The sequence below is a fragment of the Myotis brandtii genome, unplaced genomic scaffold (genome assembly GCF_000412655.1).
Source record: "Myotis brandtii unplaced genomic scaffold, ASM41265v1 scaffold339, whole genome shotgun sequence".
NCBI lineage: Eukaryota > Metazoa > Chordata > Mammalia > Chiroptera > Vespertilionidae > Myotis > Myotis brandtii.
Window position 1 is genome coordinate 588547 of NW_005363061.1, and position 25885 is coordinate 614431.

At 40.6% G+C, this 25885-nt stretch overlaps 1 protein-coding gene across 5 annotated transcripts in view; it reads right to left on the reverse strand.

Moving 5' to 3' along the window:
- Positions 1–1967: 1967 nt before the first annotated feature.
- Positions 1968–25885, reverse strand: part of XPNPEP3 (X-prolyl aminopeptidase 3, mitochondrial) — a 38125-nt gene continuing 14207 nt past the window's right edge. The window contains exons 2-11 of one of the 5 annotated variants that reach the window (XM_014543839.1): positions 25503–25545; positions 25191–25337; positions 21664–22071; positions 18622–18824; positions 15238–15300; positions 14403–14516; positions 11352–11437; positions 8154–8334; positions 6980–7100; positions 3900–5969 (exon numbers count right to left, since the gene is read on the reverse strand). In XM_014543839.1, the coding sequence (XP_014399325.1) occupies positions 5803–5969; positions 6980–7100; positions 8154–8334; positions 11352–11437; positions 14403–14516; positions 15238–15300; positions 18622–18824; positions 21664–22015 (1287 nt within the window). In that variant the 5' untranslated portion in view covers positions 22016–22071; positions 25191–25337; positions 25503–25545 and the 3' untranslated portion in view covers positions 3900–5802. Of the gene's footprint in view, positions 2290–3899; positions 5970–6979; positions 7101–8153; positions 8335–11351; positions 11438–14402; positions 14517–15237; positions 15301–18621; positions 18825–21663; positions 22072–25190; positions 25338–25502; positions 25546–25885 lie in introns of those variants that run through there. The other 4 variants (XR_001363108.1, XR_001363107.1, XM_005871374.2 and 1 more) reach the window with 4 other exon arrangements.

Here is a 25885-nt window from a genome sequence, read left to right on the forward strand (position 1 = left end):
TTCTATACCAGTGATGGCGAACCTTTTGAGCTCGGCGTGTCAGCATTTTGAAAAACCCTAACTTAACTCTGGTGCCGTGTCACATATAGAAATTTTTTGATATTTGCAACCATAGTAAAACAAAGACTTATATTTTTGATATTTATTTTATACATTTAAATGCCATTTAACAAAGAAAAATCAACCAAAAAAATGAGTTCCCGTGTCACCTCTGACACACGTGTCCTAGGTTCGCCATCACTGTCCTAGGCCCTCCTCATGTAGCTTATGCCCTACAGATAAAGGCAGACAACAGTAATGATTACATATTGGGTTAAATGCAAAATCAAAGAAAAAGTGGAGATGCTATGAGCCAGATACATATGATTCCTATTCTATAAGCAAGGAACATGAAGGTAAGAGAAAGCTAAGAAAATGATCTTAAGGTGAGAGAGCTGGTACATGGCCAAGGAGGGATTCTAACCCAGGTGTGTCTGACACCAGCTGCACCATGGCAGTCAGGATCACTGAGAACTGGAGTGCTCACTTGCACAGTGCAGTAGGGCTGTTCAGGGCTCAGGTACTGAGTCGTAGCTCAATTCAAATCCTAGCTTGGACAAATTACTTGAACTTCTGAAAGTCTTGTTTTTCTCATTTATAAAACATGGGGTGAGCCCAGCTTGTATGGCTCAGTGCTTGAGCATCGACCTATGAACCAGGTGGTCATGGTTCAATTCCCAGTCAGGGCACCTGACCAATCAATGATTCTCTCATCATTGATGTTTCTCTCCCTCCCTTCCTCTCTGAAATCAATAAAAATATTTTTTAAAATAAAAAATAAAATAAAATGAGGTGTGATAGGAATTGTTGCTGCAGTGGATAGTTGGCCTGCGGACTGAAATTTCCCAGGTTTGATTCCGGTCAAGGGCATGTACCTTGGTTGCGGGCACATCCCCAGTAGGTGGTGTGCAGGAGGCAGTTGATCGATGTTTCTCTCTCATGGATGTTTCTGGCTCTCTATCCCTCTCCCTTCCTCTTTGTAAAAAGTCGATAAAATATATTTTAAAAAAAATTGTTGCTGCAGAGATTAGATGATATAATGCATTCTGATGGCCTAATGAGAGTTCAGTGAGTGTTAGGTTTACAAATCAGTTTCAAGTTCAAGAAACTGAATTCCATCCAGAACTACTTACAATATGATGTTGGGTGAGTCGAATGCTCAGGGAGCCTATTTTCCTCATCTGTAAAATGAGGTTAGTGACGTGGCTCACAGGCTCAACATAAGCATAAATGAGATAATGTAAATGAAAGTGCTATAATGTGTGGGCAATCTATATATATAAAAGCCCAGCAACCAAACGGTGGAATGACCAGACCAGTCGCTATGACGCACACTGACCACCAGGGGGCAGACTCTCAATGTAGGAGCTGCCCCCTGGTTGTCAGTGCACTCCCACAGTGGGCTGATCCCCGCAGGCCATGCCCCCCACCAGTGCACGAATTTGTGCACCAGGCCTCTAGTTTTATTATAAAACTCATAGGGTTATTTTCTCTGACCAGTGGGCTTGACTCTCTTCACAAATGTAGTCCATCCTTCCTCTTTCATGTCATCCCTGTAACTGTTATGACATGATACTCACTGCTTTGTAATGATTTTTTAAAAATATATTTTTATTGATTTCAGAGAGATAGGGAGAGGGAGGAAGAGAGAGAAAGATCAAGGATGAGAGAGAATCATTGATCGGCTGTCTCCTGCACGCCCCACTCTGGGGATGGAGCCCGCAACCCAGGCATGTGCAGGAATCAAACAGTGACCTCCTGGTTCATAGGTTGATGCTCAACTACTGAGCCATGCTGGCCGGGTGCTATCATGATTTTGTAACAGCAATTAATGAACACTCTGTAAAGTAAAATATTTTGTAAATCAAAATATTCTCAAAGTTAAAGCAGTAAACTCTAGATTTGAAAATAACACACATGTGCAAACATTTTTATTGTTTTATGATTTATTTTTTAAATGGCAGTAACAAATACTTTTCCCTTGTTGGGGAATGAGATAACTAAAAGTAACAGCGTTTTATCCAAATCGAATTTATATAATTGCACAAAAGTCATTCAAAGCATTAAGAAATGCTCACAAAGACCACAGTTCTCTTAGCTCCTCATGAGCACACCCCAAGAGGCCTTGAGTTCATGGGGACCCCTGATCCGAACAACAGTGATGCTCACCCCAAGCTCCTCCGTGACACAGAGGCAGAGGTCAGAAGAGCAGCCAGGAGAACCCACGTGCTTTGTAACAATGGAATTCTGCTGTAACGATAGGGTTTCATGATGTATTCACCTTCTCATTTTACTAAGGGCATAAAACACTTTACCTTGAATATATTTGCCCAGGCTTAAAACTTAACCCTAACAGCTTAAATTTAAAAAAATTAACCAAACCATAAAAACCTCTTCCAAGCGCGGTCCTTTATGCTGCCACCATTCTGGACCAATACACATACACTCAAGTTAAATTGTCACTCAGTTTCCAATACACACACACACACGTTACATTGTCATCTTTTATATGCCAGTGGAGGGATGGCAGAGAGGGTCTTACTCCAATTCCAACTGTTTTATTGGTAGCAACTGTCAGAAACACTGTGCTACGAAGGACTGAGGTCATACATGGGCTGATGGGACAGTCACTATGCTTGTGATCTCTGGCATGGGTACAGGAGAGGGAGAGGCAGATCTCATGCATCGTATTTGTAATCTACTATTAAGAAAGCTGAAGAGGGCATTGATTACATAAGTTTAAAAAGTTTTTTTAAACCCAATTTTTCTATTTAATTAGTTACGATCTGAGGATTTAACTTGTTTCATGGATTTTTTTCACCCGAGGAGATGTTTGTATTGATTTTAGAGAGAGAAAGAGAGAAACATAGATCTGTATCCTCCTGTACATGCCCCGATTGAGGATCAACCTGAAACCTAGGTATATGCCCCGACTGGGAATGGAACTGCAACCCTATTTTTTTGATGTACAGGATGACACTCCAACTAACTGAGCCACCCTGTCAGGGCTGTCTCATGGATCTTAATCTCAATTAAGATATAATGTCTTTGTTAGTTAGGAGTTTTCTCTTTCTGACCTTATAAAAATCAATAAGAAAATAATAATATTTTGAAAGAAGACCCACACTGAGAACTGGGAGTCACCATCACAAGTAGCTTCCTAACTTGGATGTTATGACTATGGGAAGGGTAAATTCTTACTCCACAGTCCACTTCCTGATTATGGGGGGAAACAGTAATTCCTGAAATAAACACATAAAAGTATGTGGTAGCCCTGGCTGGTTTGGCTGTTGGAGTGTTGGTCTGGGGACCGAAGGATCTGGGTTCAATTCCCAGTTAAGGGCATATACCTAGGTTGCAGGCCCGGAACCAGCCAGCCCAGGTCAAGGTGAGTACAGGAGACAACTGATCAATGTGTCTCTCACATCAATGTTTCTCTCTCTCTCTCTCTCTCTCTCTCTCTCTCTCTCTCTCTCTCCCCACACAACCTTCCACTCCAAGAATCAATGGAAAAAACATCCTGAGGTGAGGATGAACAAAAAACAACACAGAGTATGCGGCAGAGAGTACTAGCTATGCTTCCTTCATTTAGATGGTATAGTTAAGGATCCAATCTCATGTATTCAATTCAGGGAGAAAAATCCCAGTGGAACATTGGAAAGATTTTTTTAAATTAAGGTTTTCATTATAGGAGAGAGCCTGGTATATATAGGAAGTATTTATTATACTTCATGAAGGGAAATGTGGGGTATGTCTGTGGTGTGGCGAAGAATGGATGAGGTTCCTGCACTGTGCACGATTATCTGCTCACAGATCCTGGATATATCAGACAGCCCCTAAGACACTGCTCTGAGATGTTCACTGTCATCTCGTGATGGTTCCGGTAGTCTGAATCAAATGGTTAGCTGTGGTGGTTAATCTGGGACTCAAAGGACGATATTCTTGGATCAGGGACTCCACAACAGCCATTCTAACTACTCATAACACCTGCACAGTTTCACTGGAATCTAACCGGAAGGAGTCTGGTTCATGTCCAAGCATGCTGCTGTGCATAAAAGCTGCCTAAGTGTTTAGCTAAAACAGAGAAGACCATAGAAAATGATTTCTATGAAGAAAAGGAAAAACCTTTCAGGATTGTGAATGAACAAAAGAAACCCAACCCAAGGGCCGTGAGGGCCCCGGAGGCCCCGGGTGAGAAGCCCAAGCTGTGGGTTCATTTTAAGTCCGCTTCGTTTGGAAAGTAGCACAGGACTGAGAAGTGAGCAGGAGGGCAGGCAGGGGATGATGACTCCAGCTGTGCGGCCATCCCTTCCCACAGCGGCTGAGATACGGTGAACAAAGCAAGCATTTGTGGATGACGCTGTCAGGACACGATCTATATCACTTGGGTTTATAATATTACCTTTGTCTCCTGATGAAGCCACTACCTGTCTGCTTTGAGCTCTGCACCTTGGGATTTCCTGATAAGACAGGCAAGCCTGTATCACTGCAGGGAGTGTTAATCCCCGAGCCCGTGCTTTGCTAATACAAATATTTTCTTAAAAACCCTCAAATTTTTGCTTCAACAATCAGCATGTTTTATACATCTTGGGTTCATACACAAGTTTAAGAGGGGGACACACTAGTTCTTAAAAGCTTCCCTTTTTGACAGAAGGTCCCAAATAAACCATATGCAATAATCTAGCCCTGTTCACTTTGCAAACTTGTACAACTGAGTTCTTGCATAATTGCGTCTAATGCTGGGTTGAGAGAAATATGCTTCTTCCAGTGCTAACATCAGAGAAAGAAAAGGACCTTAGGCTGTTTCTAGGCACTTGGTGGCATAAGCATATTTTGTTTTTGTTAGCACTGGAAGAAATCACAGAACAGTAACAGGGGTAGCTCTCTGAAAACTGGGTGCCCACTTTAACTGGGTAAGTAGAGGACCTGCCCTTGGCTAGGGCAGCAGCTTCAAGGATGTGCTATGAGGAGTAGTGCACGAAGAATCTATACAGGAAGCATGGGTGTCTAGGACAGGAATCATCTTTAGATTGAGAACAGAGGGATGGAGGTCTGGATCTGTAGCAGACACATAGATATTTTTCTTTCTCTTCTATGTCCTTCCTTATCAAGAATCTAAATACTTTCCAGGCCCTAGGCAACCAAGTAGCAAGAAAGGCTCAGAACTGTTTTGTTTGATACACTGTTGCTGGAGTCTGGAGGGAGGCTGACTGGTGGGACTGCGGGACCCCAGTGCCCATGAGGCTCCTGTGGCTCCGGTAGATGTGCAGGCTCTGGAGTAGGTTGGCACCATGAAAGGCATACATGGGCCTCACACGATCAGTGGTTTTTAGTGTAATATAAGCATCATACAAATATCTTATGATGTTAACTGGATCTCAGCAAAAGCACTGCAAGGAAAAGACCTGGAGAGGAAAGAATTTCTGTACATTTAAATGTGTTAACTGGAATGCATGAACATATGTAACCAAGATCTACCTTTTTGTTTAAAAGTTAAACTTGCCTGGGTCATTAATTCTATAGAATTAATGTAACTAAAGTTGCAGTAACATACAGTCCAAAAATTCAATTTTCCAGATTTCTAGTTACTTAAAACAAAAAAAAGACCACACACACAATTACATACATTCATTCATACAGGCCCCACACTCCCAAGTGAAACACACACATAAACGTACCCACACAGACAGCACTCAGGAAGCTCAGGTGCACAGATGCTAGCGACACCCTTGAACCTGAGGTGCATGTGGGCTGCAATGAGGGTCAAGAGGCCCTGCTGCAGATCTGCTCGATGTCACTGATCTCTTTGGGACAATCTGCAGAAAGGATGAGAGGTGAGTCCTGCGTCACCACTACATCATCCTCAATCCGTACACCAAGACCACGAAACTTCTCTGGAGCATCTCTGTCATCCTCTGGAATATAAATGCCTGAGAAGTAGGAAAAAGAATGTGCTGTTCATAAATGGCAGTAACTGGATGATTTGGGGCAACTAAGTTAATCTCTCTGTGTTACAATCCATCTGTAAAACTAGGATCTTAACAGTATCCACCTAGAGTCATGGAGATTAAATGATATAATACAGATAAAAGTGTCTAGTATAATGGTCAATAAATGTTGACTATCATTATTAGAACTATTATTATAGTTATTTTGTATAGTAGACTACAGGCTCCATATGGTAATGCTGATCATGATTCTGTTATATTCTAGTGGCTCAAGCAGGCCACTAAAGTTACTTAAACTGTGAGTATGTCAGCATATGCTGGGAACCAGTAGATTATATAAATGTATTCTTTCTTTGCCTAATAGTCCCCTGGAAAAAGGGAACTTCGCTAAAATAAAGACATAAGGTATTTGAAAATATATTTAAATACCACTTATTTAGATTATTAGCCTGAACAACCAGAAGCTGTAGAAATACTCAAATAAGCCCTCTCAATAAGCCATAAATGTAAAGTAAAAAAAATAAGAGGACTTTAATAAACATTTGGAAATTCTAAGAGCCCAAAGTACCCTCTCTAATCATGAAGTCAGACAGACAACACTCTTTTCAAGTTAAAGAAACTATAAACTTCCTCACCTTCTGCTCTGTGATAAAAAGAAAAGGTCAGCAAAGAATTTTGTAGTTAAAGTCTAAGGAAGCACCCACGTGCTGACCAGACTGGACTAAGTGATATGCAAGGCCAGAGAGTACCGTTTACCTGGATTCAAAGGGTGGTATGAAAGACGTGTCCCAGCTATAATTACTTAATTTAGAGATAAAAACACTTGAAATCTAAGAATGAGATCTGTTTTCATGACAAAAACAGCATCAGTATTTAAAACTTACTCTTGTCATATCAATCTTCACCCTCGCCATGGTGTTTACCTTTCTATCTGACACTACTATTACATGTCCCACGGGGTTAGAGGCTGCTAACACTCCCTATCCCCTTACCTGGCTCCACTGTGATCACCATGCCGGGCTGTAGAGGGAGGGATCGGGGAATGTCTGGAGTGTCATGGACATCCATCCCCAGGTAATGGCCAACGTGGTGAGGGCAGTATTTTCGAGCAGCCTGGAAAAGGTAATTGCCACAGTATTATTAGAGCAATGGCCCCTTGAGGGGAAGTCGGGCATGTATAAGTCAGCGAGATAGGTGTTAACTGCTCCCCCATGGTTCTGCCACTATGTTTAATCTGTCCTTAGGCTACTGACCAAGAGACCTGATCACTGCCACCTCTCGAATGAAATTCTGCCAATGCATTCTAACTAATCCACATTTCCACTCCCAGTATTTAATATACTACACACATGCTGACTTGGGTAAGCCCAGTAATGACTATGGTTAATAAAAATCTCTTTTCTTGAAGGAGGGTGATTATGTTAGAATAGTTCTCTTTTCAACATTCACACATCCCTCTCAGGAAGTCTACTCTGGAGACCCCAGGTATCTCACAGCAACTTGTGGAGCAGGCTGAAACATCAAATAGCACTGCAATTACTAGGCATTTACTGGCCTGGATGTTTCTATCCATTAATTAAAGATTTGCTGGCCTGAGCAGGAGGAATTTATAGCTTCTTTCCTATCGATAAAAGAAACCCTGGCAGCCTAACCTTGGAGATGGGAGATGCCTTAATGGTCTGTTTGGCTTGACCACCCGGCATTTTAATTTAAAGCCGAGGCTTTACATTTTTACTGAATACATGTGGATGCAGATGAAATTCCCTAAAGACATGCCCTTGAGGATATTGTTAAAGTCTCAACAGTATCACTGAAGTAACAAACACCCTCCCCTTCGACCTCTACCTTTTCAAAATTAGCACAAAAGAATCAAGAGTTAACCTCTCCTCCTTTTTGTGTCCTTTTCCACCCTCTGCACCAGACTTCATTTTATGTCTTCTGACGACTGAGCTCGTTGCACACTATGCAGTATGCAATGAACCAGAATGTGCTGCCACCTTCTGGGAGAAATAAGTACTGACTCCCTTTGTTGTAATCCCGGTTCATTGTAAATCCCTTTTACAGATGAAGAATCACAAAGACCATTTCTAAATCTAATTAGCTTTACATAAAAACCGAGCAGCATGTAAGGTGTTCTTGAGAACTGAGTCAAAAGAAGTGAGGTACCCTGAAGGCACTATTTTCCTTAATGTTCTTCATGAACCCCAACTCTTTAAGCTTCTGCCCTATCAGGGTCAGCATCATGCTGTAGATGTTTTCCAAGCTTGTTCCGGGGGAGCAGAGGGTCAGACAATCTCTCTGGATCTCTAGAACAGCTTCATAGAGTTCTGCTTGAGGTGCCGTAAACCTGGGGACAGGAAAACCAAAGAACGCAAATTTGGAATTGACTGATATTGCAGGAAGTTTGTGACAAGAAAAAAATTCTGAGATGTTATAAGTCAAATGACAGCAGTGGGAGAGTGAGAGGAAGGGACAGGAATAGTTGACCAGTTAATGGTGTCGTGCCAACTAACAAAAGACCGCTCATATTCGGATGTATGTTAGAAGCTATGAATCAGCTCCCAGGGTCTATGAACTGACCACCAGCCACCACCACATCCAGCATGTGCAGGAACTTTCAAGACTGCTGCCTGTAACCAATCAAAAGAAGTAAATATTTCTTCCTCCAGACTGTGCTCCTACCCTAAAACGCCCTCCTGCACCCCCCCCACCCCCCCCAACCCTTATCTATAGCCAATGTAAGTTCTTTCAAAATGACTTACATCTTTCTTCCCCAAAACATAATGTGTAAAAGCGCTCATCAATTCTAGGATGGCGAACATATTGCCTTCTCCACCAGCCCTGCTGTTAGTGGTTTGATTAGAAAACTCCAAGGCGATGATGAGGAGGCACTGTAGATATTTAATCATACCAACATAGCATTACGGACAGGACCTTAATCACACCCTAGATGCTCAACAGGAAGAGCAATAACTCTTCAAACAGGCAGAAACAGTCCTTCACACAGTCAGCAGATATAAATGAGGTGAGGCTAGAGGACGCACCCAGCCCTGAATGCGGCCAGAGGGCCAGACCAGGTCACTCTTGATCCTTTCCAATTTTTACCATTAAAAAAAGAAGCTTGCCCTGACCAGTTTGGCTCAGTGGATAGAGCGTCGGCCTGCGGACTCAAGGGTCCTGGGTTCAATTCCGGTCAAGGGCATGTACCTTGGTTGCGGGCACATCCCCAGTGGGGGGTGTGCAGGAGGCAGCTGATTGATGTTTCTCTCTCATCGATGTTTCTAACTCTCTATCCCTCTCCCTTCCTCTCTGTAAAAAAATCAATAAAATATATATATATATTTTTTAAAATAAGAAGCTTAGGGATCTATTTTTTTAGAGGCAAAGCCATGTCATGGGATAAACTAGTCAATACTTCAGTTACTAGTAATTTACTAGTTTCTAGGTGTCCTTAGTATAACAATTTCTTCAGCAATCATGGGGAAAAATGGGAAAAAAATTAAAATGGGGTGGTATATGATACGTAGTTCCATGTACTATTTTACACTCCCATAAAGTAGTACAGCCAATTAAGTCAAAGGCCTTCAAAGATGCTCATAAAATTCTGAGCTTGTAATTCTGTTCTAAGAATCCATCCTAAGAAAATATTTGAAATTCAAAAAAAGCTGTATGTACAAAAATGTTCACTATAATGTTTTTTTATAATTATAACTAGAGACCTGGTGCACGAAATTCATGCACTTGGGGGCGGGGGCCCTCAGTCCGGCCTGTGCCCTCTCGCAGTCCAGGAGCCCTCAGGGGATGTCCAACTGATGGCTTAGGCCCGTTCCCCGCAGTTGGACATCCTTAGCACTGCCATGGAGACGGGAGAGACTCCTGCCATCGCCACTGCGCTCACCAGCCATGAGCCTGGCTTCTGGCTGAGCAGCACTCCCACTGTGGGAGCGCACTGACTACCAGGGGGCAGCTCCTGCATTGAGTGTCTGTACCCTGGTGGTCAGTGTGCAATATAGTGACCAGTTGTTCCACCGTTCGGTCGATTTGCATATTACTCTTTTATTATATAGGATAGATACAATCTAAATGTCCCCTAATATTTAAGTATAACAATATAATGGTATAATGAACACCTACATACCCAACTCCCAGGTTCAAATTTATCAACATTATGTTTATACCCATACTCCATGCCACCACAGTACTAGTACATATTTTTTTAAAATATATTTTATTGATTTTTCACAGAGAGGAAGGGAGAGGGATAGAGAGTTAGAAACATTGATGAGAGAGGAACATCGATCAGCTGCCTCCTGCACACCTCCTACTGGGGATGTGCCCACAACCAAGGTACATGCCCTTGGCCGAAATCAAACCTGGGACCCTTCAGTCCACAGGCCGACACTCTATCCACTGAGCCAAACCAGTTAGGGCACTAGTACATATTTTTAAATGTAAATTTTACATATACTGGAATGCACAAATCTGAGCTGTGCAATTCTGACCAATCCTGATGAAGCTAGGGACACTGAACCCCTAAATTCTGTTGTCTTCTTTGCTGGCAGAAGCAGCCCTTCTACCACCATCTGAGACTAATCTAGTTTGGACTGAGAACCTACAGGTTCTCCCGTTAGGTAGTTGCCTTGGTACTTGCCTCTGGACTTTTAACTAGATTGTACTCCTAGCAGGTCCCAAAAGGTTAGGTGCAAAGTGTGACCCACAAGGAGGTGCATGATAATCCAAAGAGAACTGCATGATTTTTCCTACTTATATAGATAAAAATCTGAGAATATGTGTGAAAATGGATAGTAATGTGTGGGATAACTGAAAGGAACACAAAGTTGGAACAGGCTGAACTTATTGATATATGTCCACAAAGCAGAGATTCTGAATTCAATGTTATAGTTCAAGGGTTCAAAAAGGCGCCAACAGTTTATTTGGTTGGTTGGCTGAAGCGTGGGCCACAAGGTATCTTATACTAAATGAATTCAAATGCCAGAACTGCCTTGCTATACTGGAGAAAGAATTCTGCCTCAAGACTGCAACATCAACTTTTGCGCATGAGTTTCCAGCCTGCCCTACAAATGCGTGAGTCAGTTCCTTAAATGCATCAATCATTATCAATCAATCTATCTACCAACCTAAATACATATATACTATATATACACATATATGTATGTGTGTGGATGTTAACTAGGTGTTTCTAGGTGCCTGATCCTGTGATGATGACTAAACAATCTTAAAAAATAATCAGGAGCTTTGCAAAGGCAGTTAACCTGAGCTAGAGGGGACCTGTCTATCTCATTAGCCATTTATTCCAAATATAACCACACTCCAAAGAAGCAGTGGGATCTGTAGAAGACGTACCTGCCGTTGACAGGCCAGGTACGGGTGATGTCACTCACATAGCAAGAAGATTCACAACCTCCATCCAGCAGCACCATTTCCCCATCCTGGAAAAAAAGCACAATAGGTCAAAGTCGGTGACCCCTGGATTCTCAGTTGTTTCCTCTTTAACTTAAACCCTTTGTGCCTTTCATGTTTTATATATACTAGAGGCCTGGATCATGGATTCGTGCACTGGCGGGGTTCCTCGGCCTGGCCTGTGGGGACTGGGCTGAAATCGGCTCTCCCACATCCCCTGAGGGGGTCCCGGAATTGGATTCCCTCCTCTCTGGTTCCGGGTGTGTTACCCAAGAACCTCAGCTGCCAAGTCACAGCAGCTCGGCAGCTCCTGTGTTGAGCGTCTGCCCCCTGGTGGTCATTGCATGTCATAGCTACCAGACGGTCAGCCGATCTCGGCCAGTGGCTTAGGCTTTTATATATATAGAATAGATTTTAAAAGCTCTAATTTAAAGGAGACTAATCCTCTCTGGTTCCTTCTCATAAGAAACAGCACCTAGCCCTATTCTGTATGGCTCTGTGGATAGAGCATCTGGCCTGCAGAGTGAAGGGTTCCAGGTTCGATTCCGGTCAAGGGCATGTACCTTGGTTGCAAGTTCCCTGGCCCTGGTCAGGGTGCATGGAGGAGGCAACCAATTGACGTGTCTTTCTCACATCGATGCTTCTCTCTGCCTCTCCCTCTCTCTTCCATTCTCTCTAAAAATCAATGGAAAAATATCCTTGGGTGAGGATTAAGGAAAAAAAAAAAGAAACACCATCTAAATCAGTGGTTCTCAACCTTGGCTGCACATTAGAATCACCTGGGAATCTTTTTAAAATCCTGATTTCTGGGCCTCATCCTCCAGAAATTCTGTTTCTTTGTTATGGGGTGGACCACTGATCTAAATGTTTCAAATGAACTCATATTGGCTTAAGAAAGGTGCCATTGCACGCTGGCCAGGTAGCACAGTTGGTTAGATATTGTCCTAATATGCCAAGGTTGCAGGTTCAATCCCCAGTCAGGGTACATACAAGAATCAAACAATGAATGCATAAATATAAGTGGAATAACAAGTGGACAAGTGGATTTTTTTTCTCTCTCTCCCTTACTCACTCTCTTTAAAAATCAATCAATCAATAAAAAAGTTTTTTTAATAAAAAAAAATAGAAAGGTACTATTGCATAGTGGTTAAGTGCATTGACTCTGGAACCTGCTTGGGTTTGAATTACTAGGTGCAAACATCAGCACATCATACATGTTACCATTATCACTATCACTATTAATTAACATAATCCTAGATAAGGATTTTATCTAGAGCCTTATTAAAATACAGTTACTCTTAACAATTTAACTATATTTTTTTTAGGGAAAGTGGAAGAGAGAGGGAAAGACAGAGAGAAACATCGATGTGAGAGAAACACATCAACTGGTTGCTTCCTGCACGAGCCCCACTAGGGCCTGGGCCAGGTAGGAGCCTGCAACCAAGGTACGTGCCCTTGACCGGAATGGAATCCGGGACCCTTTGGTCCGCAGGCCGATGCTCTATCCACTGAGCAAAACTGGCTAGGGCTTAACCATTTAACTTTAGAATGTTACTTCTCTTTTTGCTCCCCATCAAAATGCATGTGGGGGAAGAAGAAAACTTGGGGTACATCTCTATCTTACTACATGTCATGTTACTGGGCGTATCTTATTCACATCTAAATAAACATGGAACCTGGCACACCACAATGATCAAATGAGTGCACATATAGTAACTAACTTTGAAGAATCATGTGGTTTTGTTTCTGGCAAATTGGTAGAATAAATTTAATTAGAAAACAACTAGTATTATCATACACTTATGAGTAAAATAATATATATAAATTTGTATTCTTCATAAGCAAGCAGAACTAATTAATATTGTTTATTATGTACATGTAATATGAGTATTTAAAAAAAATCAAGGAAATGACAAAAAATGTAGGCTACCAGTTAGTGACCTGTGGGAGGGAGGCAGCAGGATGGAGAGCATAGGGTACACAAGCAGATACAGAATATTTGTAATGTTCTAATTTTCCTTTTTTAAAATATATTTTAAAAATTGATTTTTAGAGAGAAGGAAAAGGAGAGGGAGAGAAACATCGATGTGAGAACGAAACATCAATCAGCTGCCTCCTGAACGCCCCCTACCAGGGATTGAACCGGGCATGTGCCCTGACCAGAATGGAACTGGCAACATTTTGGTGTATGGGACAACGCCCAACCAACTGAGCCACACTGGCCAGGATGGTAATCTTCTAACTTTTGAGTCCAGTAAGTCATGGGTATTCACTTTAAATATATGCTGTATAATTTATGTTTGCTATGTTTAGTCTTTTGAATTTACCAAATATTAAAATAGATAATTAAAAGTGGACTTAACAAAGGAGTACACAATTCTTTACTTGTATAGTCACTTGGAGAATAAACCATAAAAGAGAAATTCTCTGACAGCTAATAAGGTATTCATTCTTACAATCTGCCTGGCCAGTGTGGCTCAGTGGTTGAGGGTCGATCCGTACACTTGGTTCCATTCCGGGTCAGGGCACATGTGCAGGTTGTGGGCTCAATCCCCAGCAAGGGCAGCCAATCGATGTTGATATTTCTCTCCCATCGATGTTTCTGTATCTCTCGCCCTCTCCCCTCCTCTCTCTAGTCAATAAAAACATTAAAAAAAAAAAAAAGTCTGTCTGCTCCCATATGCTTAGCCCACTGCAGCTAGCTACCAGTCCTGGGAGGAGGAGTGTTATAAAAGAAAAAGAGCAGAGGCTTTAGGGTAGAATATTTGCCTCTGCACTACTAATTGCCTAATTTTTAAAAGTTTATTTTCCTCACCTATAAAACAGGCATGTTAATAACTGCTCCTATCTCATAGCGCTAACGTGAGGATCAAATGAGATAATGTCTGTAAAAGCATTTTGTTAAAGCTGGAAATTAGGGGACCCCGAAGTTAGTGAGTTTTCTACTAGGGCACCTGGACCCCGAGGAAGCAGTGCTGATGGGTAGTACTGTACCTTGATGAGTTGGTTATTCTTCACATAGTGCAAAGTGTTTGACCGATTACCTCCAGCAACCACAGGTGGGTAGGCTAAGATGTCTGCCCCCCGGGCTCGGCATTCAAATTCAAACTGAAAAAAGCAGCAAAGTGTAACTATAAGTATGACAGAAGAAAGGATTTCTTTAGGGCTGTCCCTGCCCAGGCTCTCCTCAACAGCACACACCTCCATTTAAGTTACTACTGGAAAACTATTCATCATACCCAACAAAACTTGTAATGCCATAATTTCAGGCCACTTCTTTTAGTCTCACCCCAAGCCTGTTATTCCATCCTATTACTAAATCTGTTCTTTCCTTGTGAGTACTCTAAATTTCTGATTTTCAAATTAAGTCCAGAAGAGGACACAGAAAACCTATGATCAAGGGTGAGCAAAAAGATAAGTCATGTCAAGTTACTGTTTGTTTATTCTTATTTAGATAAACACTGGAATACAGCTTGCATTTTTAACAACAACTCTAAATGACTAATGTCAACCTTTCAAATAGCTACTGACCTACAAGCTCTGGAAAATAAAAATAAAGAGTCTCTTCCTTTACATTTACTTAAACAGTACTAGTCTTGTCATCTCACATTTATGTAAACCTTTTCTTCTTCAATAGCTCTACTCTGTGGATTTTCTTCATTTAACTGTTACTCCACATATTTTAGACTCATCTAATAAATTACTAGTGACATTTAAGAACCAAATCCTCTCCACTCATCTCCTGGTCACTTCCATAAAAGCCAACCAGATGCCACCTGCAAATCAATGGAATTACTGTACGTGTGCCTTCCCATCACTGAAAGCTCACCTTAGCATAAAGAAAGCTCTCATCCACAGGCGCTTTGCTGGCAAACATGGTCTCTATGAAAGCCTGCAAATAGAATGGAGGATGAAAAGAAGTCTAATGTTAACTATTCTGCTTACTCAAATGTTCAAAATACTGTCTTTCCTATAAAGATCAAGGGGCAGACGTTATGACTGCCACTTCTTATTAGGGTTGTCTTATCACAATGTAGCCCATACTCTCAATTAACACTTGACCTTCTTACTTCACCAGGTGCTATTTAAATGTTTGTATCTTTGAAGATGTAAAATGAGGTTTCTTTGCATTTCATTCTGTGCATCTTATAACCAGGACACATCATGAGTAGACACTGTACAGCTTATGGGGAAGGGACAGTGGAGAGAAAAAGCAGGAATGATTTCATGAGGGCCTTGTCCACATGCAGGTGACGTGAGAGTAGGGAGCCTGTGACATTTGAGAGTGTTCAGTATGTAAGCACCTGTGGAAGCATGAGATATAAAGCTGGAAGGGAAAGGCAGAAGAGGCCAGGTCATGAAAGGCCCTGCGTGAGCATGTTGAAATTTAATCCTAAAAACAACAAGGAGCCACCAAAGAACTTTAGGAGAAGGGCAGTCAGATTTGAAGAGATCACTGTGGCCGGGGTAGAGTTAGACGCAGGCAATAGCAGAAGCAAAGAGACAGCAAAGGGATATTAGGTGTCCTACTGTGCTAGGCACAGGCCAAAATAACACAGCTTGGTATTTAAACCCAGGTCTGTCTTCCACTACACTATTCTGCCCCCCGAGAAGATAACTTGGGACCAGTTAATTAGATACAAGGATTGGGGAGAACAATTATCTAGATAACTTCCATATTTCTATCTAAGGTAGCTGGGTCAATGTTGTTATTATTAACCATGAAATAGAATACAAGAGAAGAGGCAGGTCTGGTAGAGCTGGCAGAGCACAAGTTTAGACAATTACAGGAAATTCAGGTAGAAAAGTCCAGGAGGCAGGATATACGTTCAGTCATAGGAGAGATCTGGCCTGGATAGGTCTGACTCACCCTGCTTTTACTTCTGCCCATATATTCTACCAATTCTCCTCTAGAAAGGTTACTTAACTCTAATGACAAGGCCCTTTACTTATTGTAAACCAAATCAGATTGCAAGAAAATCCAATTGATCTGTAGCACAGACACACAAATTATATTTGGCTAATTCCCCAAAAGAAACTTTCATTTGGGCTGAAAAACATAAATATAGCATCATTATTCTTTTTTTTTAAATATATTTTATTGATTTTTTACAGAGAGGAAAGGAGAGAGATAGAGAGTTAGAAACATCGATGAGAGAGAAACATCGATCAGCTGCCTCCTGCACATCTCCTACTGGGGATGTGCCCGCAACCCAGGTACATGCCCTTGACCGGAATCGAACCTGGGACCTTTCAGTCCGCAGGCCGACGCTCTATCCACTGAGCCAAACCGGTTTCGGCGGCATCATTATTCTTAAGAAAACTATTTTGGCCCTAGCTGGTTTGGCTCAGTGCATAGAGCATCAGACTGCAGACGGAAGGGTCCCAGGTTCGATTCCGGTCAAGGGCATGTACCTGGGTTGCGGGCACATCCCCAGTAGGAGATGTGCAGGAGGCAGCCAATCAATGATTATCTCTCATCATTTATGTTTCTATCTCTCTCTCCCTCTCCCTTCCTCTCTGAAATCAATAAAAAAAAATATTAAAAAAAAACCCCAAACTATTTTGCCCAAATATTAAAAAATCTTACAGAATAATTCTACACCAGAATTGGGAATACTTAAAGAATAAAATTGCTGGTAGAAGTTGTTCGTTAATAAAAATTAAGCCAAACTCCATTTCCTCGTCTGATATCTTTACTGGATCGGTAGATAAAGACAATACCTCAGATTTAATAGTTCTAAATTTTGGCACACTTACAATAGTCTCTCACTAACAGCGTGGACAAGTGACAGAAGTGCAGATCAGAATACTCCCAGGTAAATTTGTAATTGACTTTACACCTTATGCAAAGACATCTGATCACTGGACTGATATCAATTTCTTTGGAGCCCTAAACATTATCCCAATCTATTCTTAGCTACTTCTCTTCCTTATTTAAAAAAATCAATGATTTGAAGGAAAACAAAGACATACACTTTTCACATTTGTAATTAGTTGGTCTAGCCATAGCTACAACACTGGACAGTGCACTAGACAAACTAGAGCACTTACTGAGGAAGATCACCAAATGAGGTAAAATGAAACAGATGAGGGAATAGTTCAGGGAAACAACGTTTAACTTTGGGAAGACTATAGGTAGAGCTCAGAAAAATAGCCTTTATATGTTTGTGTGCTATTATGCTATGAAGTTAATTCCAGTAGGGCTGGAATTACCTTGAGCTGTTTTGTTCAAGGTCCTGCATGTAATGGATCTTGGTTAAGGCCTGAAACATACTGATTAACAGTGTTGAGAGGAGTTTCAGAGCAGTTTGTATCCGTTTGTCAGTATTGTGACAAGTGAGATTAATGGTTTGTACTTGGTTTCCACGAGAACTCCAAAAGGCTTTGTTGTTACATAGCAGGAATCTGCCAATATGATCCAAACCAGAAAAATCTCTAGCTGCGATTCCATTCTGGGCTCCCTGGTTTCCAGGTGTCCCATGCAGGCATCTGTGGTTCCTGATCCAGGAGAGAAAATGCATCCTGTCCAGCTCTTACTGAGAGCGGACAGGACAACAGAAGCCTGAACTTGGCTTCTTTGGTCCCTGGCTGTGAGACAGCCATTGGCTGTGACAGGTATTCTTATGTTAATGCTGTTGCTATACTGTACCCTTTTCCTGTTAATTGTAGACTTGTAAGCATTGTCATTTTGGGTCCTATGATTCTTTTTTAACCATCAAACTGCTACTATTATTGCAGTTATTGTCAGGAAAGGAAATAAAATTAATTTACCTTGCTCCAAGGAGAAACAACTGAGATCATGGGTAAAAAATACAAGAAGGCAGATTCACTTTGCCTTGCAAGGTACTGAGCAAGTCTCTAGATGTGTTCACTAATGTCAAGGTTGAAGCTGGATGTTCACCTGCCATGAATTTACTGCATTAAGTACACAACCTCAAAATGCCCATGGAACCCTAAGAGCAGGGGTCCTCAAACTACGGCCCACATGCAAATACAAATATTGTATTTGTTCCCGTTTTGTTTTTTTATTTCAAAATAAGATATGTGCAGTGTGCATAGGAATTTGTTCATAGTTTTTTTTTAAACTATAGTCTGGCCCTCCAACGGTCTGAGGGACAGTGAACTGGCCCCGTTTAAAAAGTTTGAGGACCCCTGCCTAAGAGCTTAGATTTTTTTCATTTGAAAACAGCTTTTGCAGTAGGAATCACACCTGTGACGTCAGCTTTCCAGCAATCTGCATTCGTTCAATTTCAGCAGGAGATTTGATCAGCCGTAGGCGCTGTACCAGCTGATGGACAGCTCGAACCTTGTTCTTGCTCTTGGTTTTGACCTCAGTCAGATGCTGCATATAGTCCGAGTGAAGCTGTGCGTGAGCGGGCCTCATCCAGTCATACCAAAGTGTATTTGTCTCGGCTTAAAATAAGATGCCAAAAAAATCAATTTAAAATAAAACTAACAGCAACAACAATAAATACCAACTGTCACGATGACTTAAACAAGAGTCAAAATTGTAAAACGTGTAGTGTGAAACTCTAATGCAAGCATGTCAAACTCGTGGCTCGTTTGACATGCTTGCTCTGAATCTAAAGGGTTGAGCACAAACTCTCTCAGGACTGAAGTAATTGAAGGGTTTGATCATAAATCATTGGAAAGGCCATTCCTTGAAAATGGCAAGATATTCTGAGATTGAACTGACAGCTTTTCTGCCCCAGTACACAGTTTTGGAACTACCTAGATGGAACTAAACCTTTATTTAAGCTTTGGTTTTATTTATTACTTATTTTTTTTAAGATATTTTATTGATTTTTTACAGAGAGGAAGGGAGAGAGATAGAGAGTTAGAAACATCGATGAGAGAGAAACATCGATCAGCCGCCCTCTGCACACCCCCCACTGGGGATGTGCCCGCAACCAAGGTACATGCCCTTGACCGGAATTGAACCCGGGACCCTTCAGTCCACAGGCCAACGCTCTATCCACTGAGCCAAACCGGTTTCGGCTATTTATTACTTATTAACTGTTAAAGAAAAGTTACAATAATTGTTCTCCACACCACTACTGAGCCAGAGGCACTGTTGCATAATTGAACAAAAAGGATAGAAAACTGTACTCAGATCATGACTTTATGGTTAAAAGCATTCCATCCCTTCGCCAAAACTCTCAGCAATGATAAAAGGAAGTTCTCTTCCCGGCTACAGAAATGCTACAGTTGATAGTATGTGCTAATCCACTCTTATCCAGGAAATCTTTCCTTTCCCATCTGCTATGTATTCTCATTACAGACAAGCACTATTCATCTTTTAACTATATTTGCCTGATATAAAATAAGTAGGCTCATTATGAAAATGATTTCTATTTACACCAAGTCTCTATTTCCTTTCATTTTTTTCTTTTTCTTTTCTTTTGTTAAATAGATTCATTGGGGCGACATGGTTAATATAATTATACTAGAGGCCCGATGCATAAAATTTCGCGCAAGGGGCTCAGCCGCTGGCGGCAGTGGTGGCTGGGGGCCTCTGCCGTCCCGGCTTCGTCAGGAAGGACAGGACGTCCGGTCTAATTAGCATATTACGTTTTTATGATTATAGATTTCAGGTATGCAATTCTACAATTCCTTTCTTTTATTTTTTTCTGACAGTAGCTAATGAACTACTGCATTCCCAAACTATGCCTAAAGGGTTGTATGTTTTGTCTTTTTTTAAAAAAAAAGATTTAAAATTGATTTTTAGAGAGAGAGGAAGAGAGAAACATCAATGTGAGAGTGAAACATCGATTGGCTACCTCCTGCATGCCACCTACTGGGGATCGAGCCCACCATGTGCCCTAACTGGGAATCGAACCGGCAATCTTTCAGTACACAGGAAGATGCTCAACCAACTGAGCCAGGGCAAGGGACAAAGTAATTTCAAGAAACAGAATAGCTACAAAGAAAATGATTCTATGCCCACATTCATGAAGACTTTGAAGATTATGAAAGTTCCACTAGCTTAGTTGGGTAATCATTTCTACAAAATAGAAAATATTTTATAAAGTAATGGAAAGAATTGAAACATATTAGAACGTGCATATCTGAGCAAGTATTTTCTTTCAAGGGAGTCTTTGTAGGAAACAAGTCCAGTAAATTCCATGATTGTTGGAAACTATTTTGGAATTCTGTTTTAGAAACTCACTTCAGATATGGTTTATAAACCACGTAAGAAAAATCAGACTAAAATTTTACAATCCTTGCCCTGGCAGTGTAGCCTAGTTGGCTGAGCACCGTCCCGTGCACTGAAAGGTTGCCAGTTCGATTCCTGGTTAGGGCCCATGCCAGGGTTGAGAGTTTGATCTCCAGTAGGGGCATGCAGGAGGCAGCTGATTGATGTTTCACTCTCACACTGATGTTTCTTTCTCTTTAAAAAAAAAAAAATCTTAAAAATTTTTTTTTTACAATCCTGCATTATTTTGCCTAAAATCAGTATTTTCCAACCTGATCATCTATCTTATTTAACACATTTGGCTCTAAGTGACTTTGGATACTTTAAAAATGCTTCCAGAACTATAGATTTACAAGAATCTCTAAGGATAGTTTATATTGTAGTGTAGGTTCTGCAAAGTTCCAGAAAAGGAATCCCAAAATATTCTGAGTGATCATAATTTCACCAGAATTAATGTAGAGAAAGTGACTATTTTGAGAAGTATGAACTGTGTATATAAATCACCTAAGAATCTTGTTAAAATGTAGATTCTGATTTAGTCAGTATGGAATGGGGGCCTACGATTTTACATTTTCCAATATCTACTATGCATTTGTAATGCTTCTTTTTTTTTTCATTTGTAATTCTAATATGCATCACAAGGTGATTCTGATGTTGGTGGTGCTTAGATAATTTTTTTGAGAATACTACCTCATTTTGAAGAATTGGCAAAAGCAGTAAAAAGCAGGGATCAACGGTCAATAGACTGGTCAGTAGTCTTAAAGAGTGGCCCACACCCATCCTCCACTTTAGAAGGAAATTCACTCTTTGGGATTTCGCACTAAGACAGTTAACAGTCTATGAGAATGAATTCTCTAGAAAGATTTAGCAAATGAATAAATGACGTCTTTAAAGTAGACCAGTCTTGTGGTAAAAATTTATGTTCCTTTCTTGGTGCTTAAGAGAAACCACTGCTATGGATAATCATTCTAGGACATTAAGAACTTTGTCTAAATGGGTAAGGAAGGTCTTAATCCCAATCTGGCCTATCATTTGACTTCTCCTCCCATTGGTTACCTTTCAGTTTCAAAACGAGATGTTGAAATTCTTCCAGCGTATAGGCTTCATCCACACCAGTTAAAGCTATTGCTCCATCAGTGCCCGATCGAGGGCCATCCCAAAGTTCTCGACTGGGGTCTCTCCGAGGCACAAAAAGCATGGCCTTGTGTGCTGGTAACTGCTTGCCAGGGAGGCTTTGAAGGACCAGAATGCTATCGGGCTCTTGGAATCCACACAGGTACAGGAAATTGTTGTCTTGGTGGAAAGTATAGGGGATATCATTGCTCATATAGTATGTAGGGTTGGACAGCAGAACCACTGTCTGGTCTGTCCCACTCTGCCCTTGTGCTTCCTTGTGGATCAGAGACATTAATTTGTGTCTGCGAAGCGCATATTCCACCTGGGATAGTCCTGGAGTCACCTCCCCTAGAAATGACAAACAACAGTGATGCTTTGCATTTCTGCAATGCCAAAGTACGCAAGGTTGTTTAATATTAGATAAAGATACCCAAGTTCATTTCTTCAATTTAGGCCAAATCTCTTCATAGCATATGGAGAATTATGGGATAACCCAGGTTTAAATTTTCTATTCTATTGTAAAAATTTGAAGGAAAAAAAAGAAAAAAAAAAGAGATAGTTAGAAATTGATCAGCTGCTCCTGCACGCCCCCCACTGGGGATCGAGCCGGCAAGCCAGGCATGTGCCCTGACTGGGAATTGAATCAAACCTCCTGGTTCATAGGTCAACGCTCAACCACTGAGCCACAACGGCGGGGCTGTACTGTTTTGTGGTTAAGTTTGGACTCTGTCAGACTGTTGTGAAATGAAATCCTGAGCTACCAATCTGCTCTGTGCCTCAGTTTCCTCATCTTTAAAATGGACATAATAAGCCCTGGCCGGGTGGCTCAGTTGGCTGGAGCATTGTCCTGTACACCAAAAGGTTGCGTGTTCGATTCTGTCAGGACACATACCTAGGTTGTGGGTTCAATCCCTGGTTGGGGCACATACAAAGGTCAACCAGTGAGTTCATAAATGAGTGGAACAACAAAAACCAATGTTTCTCTCGCTCTCAAATCAATAAATAAAAATTACAAAAAAAACTACAACTAAGCAATCACTGAAATATGGACACCTGATTATGAAACTTTTAAGGGGAGATTTGGGGATTATTTTTAACCCATTCTAGAACCAATCTAGTATATATTTTTATTAATTTCAGAGAGAGGAAGGACGAAGGAGAGATAGAAATGATGAGAATCATTGATTGGCTACCTCTAATTGGGGATCAAGCCTGCAACTGGGCATGTGCCCTGACAGGGAATCGAACCGAGACCTCCTGGTTCGTAGGTTGACGCTCAACCACTTAGCCACACCGGCCGGGCTAGAACCAATCTTCTTATCATTTTAAATATTATACTTGATAGGAAAACAAAAAAGTGGTTCTGGATATGTCTGACAAGTCATTCTGACAGCTCAGCTTCTGCATAGTCCTCTTGTAAAGCACTCCAAACTATACTTCACATTCTAAAGTTTATTTTGCTTAGAAGTGTAGAAATGTTAGAAATACAGGTTTTTGGAACAAATGCTTCATTAGGCACTAATGCTTCCTATTCCCTGATAAGTTTCAGTGTTTGTGTGAACTAAACACCTTGCTGTTCTGCTGGTGACAGCAATACTCCTGTGGCAATGTCCGGGAACTCTATAAGTGTCTCTCTTGTACAGATATAAAAAGCAGATTCACAGCTCATGATAGTATATAGCTCAGAATGCCACTTGCCTTCCTACATGGAATCATTTTTATTTCCCCTCAGGTGATAAGTGGAGGGAATACTAGTGATTGAAAAGGATGAACTGACATTTTCTGTCTCTACAGACACAGGGATGGCAATGTCATGAAAAAGAAGAAATGGTCTATAATGCCTAGATTTCTTTAAGAAAATGATAAATTTTAAACATCACGGGGAGGACCTGGGTGAGTCAACCTGATTCTTTATTTCCATCTAAAATAGTAGTAGTAGTAAAGCCAGAACAGAATCCCTTTATCTCCCATGTTATTCTACTGAATATTTTCCAAGTTACTGTTGCTTCAGGAAACTTGAGTAGATATGGCCAAGAGAAATCAGCTCCCAAAAATTCAGAAGAAACTGACACAGTAATTTCACTTTTAAGAATTTAAGAAAATAATTGATCAGTATACAGAATGTATACACACACATACACTTTTTATATAAGAAATAAGTCTAGAAATATATATATACAAAAATCTCAACAGTGGTGGGATTTCTTGGGAGTGGTGGGATTATGATTAATTTTTTTTATCCTCACCTAAGTATATGTTTATTGATTTAAGAGGAGAGAGACATTGATTGGTTGCCTCCCAAACTCGTCCCTACTGGGAATTGAACCCACAACTTTTTGGTGTATGGGACAATGCTCCAACCAATTGAACTACCTGACCAGGGCAGATTATGAATAATTTTTTAAAAATGTATGCTTAGCTGTATTCTCTAATTTTTCTATAATATATATAAAACTTGCATAATAATTAGGAAAGGAACTGAGATAGTTTCAAAAAGTTTTAAGTACTGGCAAGTATTGAGAAAATAACTAAGCCAAACATGAAACCTTTTGGAGCAAACTAAGTATAGACAACACAATTTTATACCCTGAACTAACAAACTGGCTATGTAAAAGAAAAAAAATTTTTTTTAAGTATTACACGTCTTATAATTTTTCTTAACTTACTCTTTCTTCACCCCACAAACATTTTAACACTTATAATGTTTTGCATCTCTACATGGAGAAAGACAAATGATTAATACTTTGAATACTTACATAGTTCTTGCCTCTAAAAACTGTATAACTGATAATTCTGCTTAAAAATTTTATCTTCTTCTCTCCCTTCTCACTTACCCCAGTGTCCGAAGCCTATGTCTAGGAGAATAAAGATTAGGACAGGCATCCCTTCCCCCCATAGCTGAGATGAACATGTGAATGTGTATGAACATGTATGTGTGTATGTTTATTCGCATTCATTTTTTGTTGTTAATCTTCACCTGAGGATATTTTTTCCATTGTTTTCTAGAGAGTGGAAGGGAGGGAGGAAGCGGGGGAGAGAGAGACAGAGATAGAGATAAAGATCAATGTGAAAGAGACACATTGATTGGTTGCCTCCAGCATGTGCCCCAACTGGGCCAGGGACGAACGGGAAACCTTTGACCAGCAATTGGTGTGTGGGCCGACGCTCTAACCACTGAGAACACTGATCAAGGCTACATTCATTTTTTATTTTGTTAACATGTACATAATATACATAGCAAACATTCTAGATACAGAGACCATCATTTTGACAATATGATTACTAGTTTTAAGGCCTGGAAAATGCAGCTCACCACATAAAAGTATCTCACCACAAGAAATCAATAATTTTCAAAGCTGGTAAAGCTTAATATCAATTCTACATTTTAAAAAAGATTGACGCTAAAAGTAGGTTGATAGGGTAGAGAAATACTTAAATTTACATCAACTGGATTGCTTTAAGCTTACCTTACAGCTTTGAAAAACTCTGATTTCTTGTGTGTTTCAGTGGTGAGCTGCATTTCCTGAGTCTCAGCCGACTTTCCAGCAGGAATTCCAGTCTCATGAAGAATCAGCAAAAGAAGCCCTCACTGAGAGACACACTGGTATCGTTCACTGAGTGGAGACAGTGAAAGAGTAACATATTTCTAAAGGCAGTTTAGATTATTGATATCTATGCTTACACAGAAAATACAGATTTAACTTCTCATGGCAGAAGCAACAATTTCTTTTGAAACCCTGGCTGCTTTTTTACACAGCATGTGGTTTTACTCTACCTACCTCTTTGGGATGATATTCATTCACCACAGTTCATCCCTCATGCCTTTTTGATAAAACAAAATAAAAACGTTTAGGCATGAATTTGAGTGATAGTGATGACACATCTAGCAGCAACACTGGAGTCTTATAGCAGAAAAAAATATCGGGGAGGTCAACTTTTATCAAGTATAAAAACCAGTGAAGTAAATAAACACCAATTTTTGTATCATCTTTACCAGTGCTGTCACCTCTCAAAGCTGTGACAGTCAGATCTGGAAATCTTGCATAATCTATACAGAAATATTGTTGTTAAACTTTTGAAATGAGTATTTAACACTTTCAAGAAAAACACATTTTTGAGGATAACACACAAATTCATGACGTATTCCATATTTTTTAAAAAA